Source organism: Lathyrus oleraceus, chromosome 2 (genome assembly GCF_024323335.1).
Source record: "Lathyrus oleraceus cultivar Zhongwan6 chromosome 2, CAAS_Psat_ZW6_1.0, whole genome shotgun sequence".
NCBI lineage: Eukaryota > Viridiplantae > Streptophyta > Magnoliopsida > Fabales > Fabaceae > Lathyrus > Lathyrus oleraceus.
The window spans coordinates 229412578-229414602 of record NC_066580.1 but is presented as its reverse complement, the minus strand read 5'-3'; the positions used below and the strand labels follow the sequence as shown (position 1 = coordinate 229414602).

Genomic DNA, 2025 nt, shown 5'->3' with positions numbered 1-2025 from the left:
CCCATAACGGCAGATGATGTCGCAATTCAGAAAGCAAGCTACCACTTGTTTCGTGACGTTTGCGTCTGACGCAACTTCCACCCATTTGGTAAAATAGTCGATGGCGTCCAGGATGAACCTATGCCCATTTGAATTAGTCGGTTCAATACATCTGATCACATCAATGACCCACATAGCAAAGGGTCACGATGATGAAATGATATTGAGAGGTACTGGAGGTACATGTATCCTGTCAGCATAGATCTGACATTTGTGAGAAGTCTGCACGTGACAGAAGCATTTTGTTTCCATGGTCAACCAGTAATATCCTGCTCTGAGGATATTTTTATCCATTGAATGCCCACCGAAATGTGTCCCAAACGAACCTTCATACATATCAATTATAATTTGCTCGACTTCGCGTATGTCCATGCATCTGAGCAACACTGAATTATAACTTCGTTTATACAACACATCTCCACTCAAGAAGAACTTAGAGGAGAGATTCCTCAAAGCTTTCTTGTCTATGATGGATGCGTTGTCTGGGTACACCCATTTTTCGAGGTACGTCTTGATCTCGTGCTACCAAGGTTTTCCATATGACTCTTCCTCAGTAGCCAGACAATATGATGGCTCGTCCAGGCGATCGATGTTGATGGTAGGAGCCTCATTCTTCCAAGTGATCTTGAACATGGCTGCTAATGTAGCGAGGGCGTCTGCTAATTGATTTTCTTCCCTTGGGATGTGATGAAAAGAGAATTCATCGAAGTAGGGGATCAATTTTAGGACATGTTCTTTGTATGGAATCAACTTCTGATCGTGGGTTTCCCAATCTCCCCTCACTTGACTGAGACGAGAGCTGAGTCCCCATAAACCTCAAGTATTTTGATTCTCAAGTCGATTATTGCTTCGATACCGAAGATACAAGATTCATACTCTGCCATATTGTTGGTGCAGTCGAAGCATAATCTCGCGGTAAAAAGAAGATGAAAACTTATCGGTGGAGTAATGAAGGCACCTACTCTATGGCCTCGTGCATTGGAAGCACCATCGAACGCGAGTGTCCATCGCGATCCTGGTTTAGGGCCTTCCTCGGGGCCTGGAATATTGCATTCCCTTATGAACAGAATGTCCTCGTCAGGGAAATCAAATTTCATCGGTTGATAGTCCTCTACTGGCTGGTGGGCCAAGTAATCAGACAATACACTTCCCTTGATGGCTTTTTGGGTGACATGTTGAATGTCGTATTCAGTCAAGACCATCTGCCAACAGGAAACTCTTCCAGTCAGAGCAAGTTTCTCGAATATGTACTTAATTGGGTCCATTTTGGAGATCAATAGAGTGGTGTGTGTCACCGTGTACTTCCTTAGTCGTTTGGCAGCCCAGGCGAGGGCACCACAAGTCTTTTCAAGCAAAGAATACCTTGATTCGCAATCAGTGAATTTCTTGCTAAGGTAGTAGATGGCATGTTCCTTTCTACCGGATTCGTCATGCTGACCCAAGACGCAACCCATAGAATCCTCTAGGACTGCTAAGTACATGATAAGCGGTCTTCTTGGTACCGACGGTATCAAGATGGGTGGCTCCTGGAGATACTGCTTTATCCTCTCAAAGGCTCTTTGACAGTTCTCGTTCCACTCGACGACTTGGTCCTTTTGCAGTAGTTTGAAGATTGGTTCACATGTGGCAGTCGGGTGCGATATGAACCTGGCTATATAGTTCAATCGTCCTAAAAAGCCGCAAACTTCCGTTTCTATTCTCCGTGCGGGCATAGCTTGTATGGCTTTAACTTTGTCGGGATCCACTTCGATGCCACGTTGGCTCACGATAAAACCAAACAACTTGCCAAATCTTACCCCGAATGTGCATCTGTTTGGATTAAGTTTCAATTTGAACTTTCTCAGCCTCTCAAACAACTTGTGCAGATGGGTGAGGTGTTCCTCTTCTGTTTGGGACTTAGCAATCATATCGTCGATGTATACTTCAATCTCTTTATGGATCATGTCATGAAAGAGAGTGACCATAACCCTTTGATATGTTGCCCTA

At 44.3% G+C, this 2025-nt stretch overlaps 1 protein-coding gene across 1 annotated transcript; it reads right to left on the bottom strand.

Moving 5' to 3' along the window:
• Nucleotides 1-818: 818 nt before the first annotated feature.
• LOC127122699 (uncharacterized) lies at nt 819-1520 on the bottom strand. The gene has a single exon (XM_051052996.1). The coding sequence runs from the start codon at nt 1518-1520 to the stop codon at nt 819-821; it is 702 nt and encodes a 233-aa protein (XP_050908953.1).
• Nucleotides 1521-2025: the final 505 nt, after the last annotated feature.

Excerpts from the sequence above, each read along its gene's own strand:
- LOC127122699 (XM_051052996.1), bottom strand. The coding sequence starts at position 1,520 with ATGTACTTAGCAGTCCTAGAGGATTCTATGGGTTGCGTCTTGGGTCAG.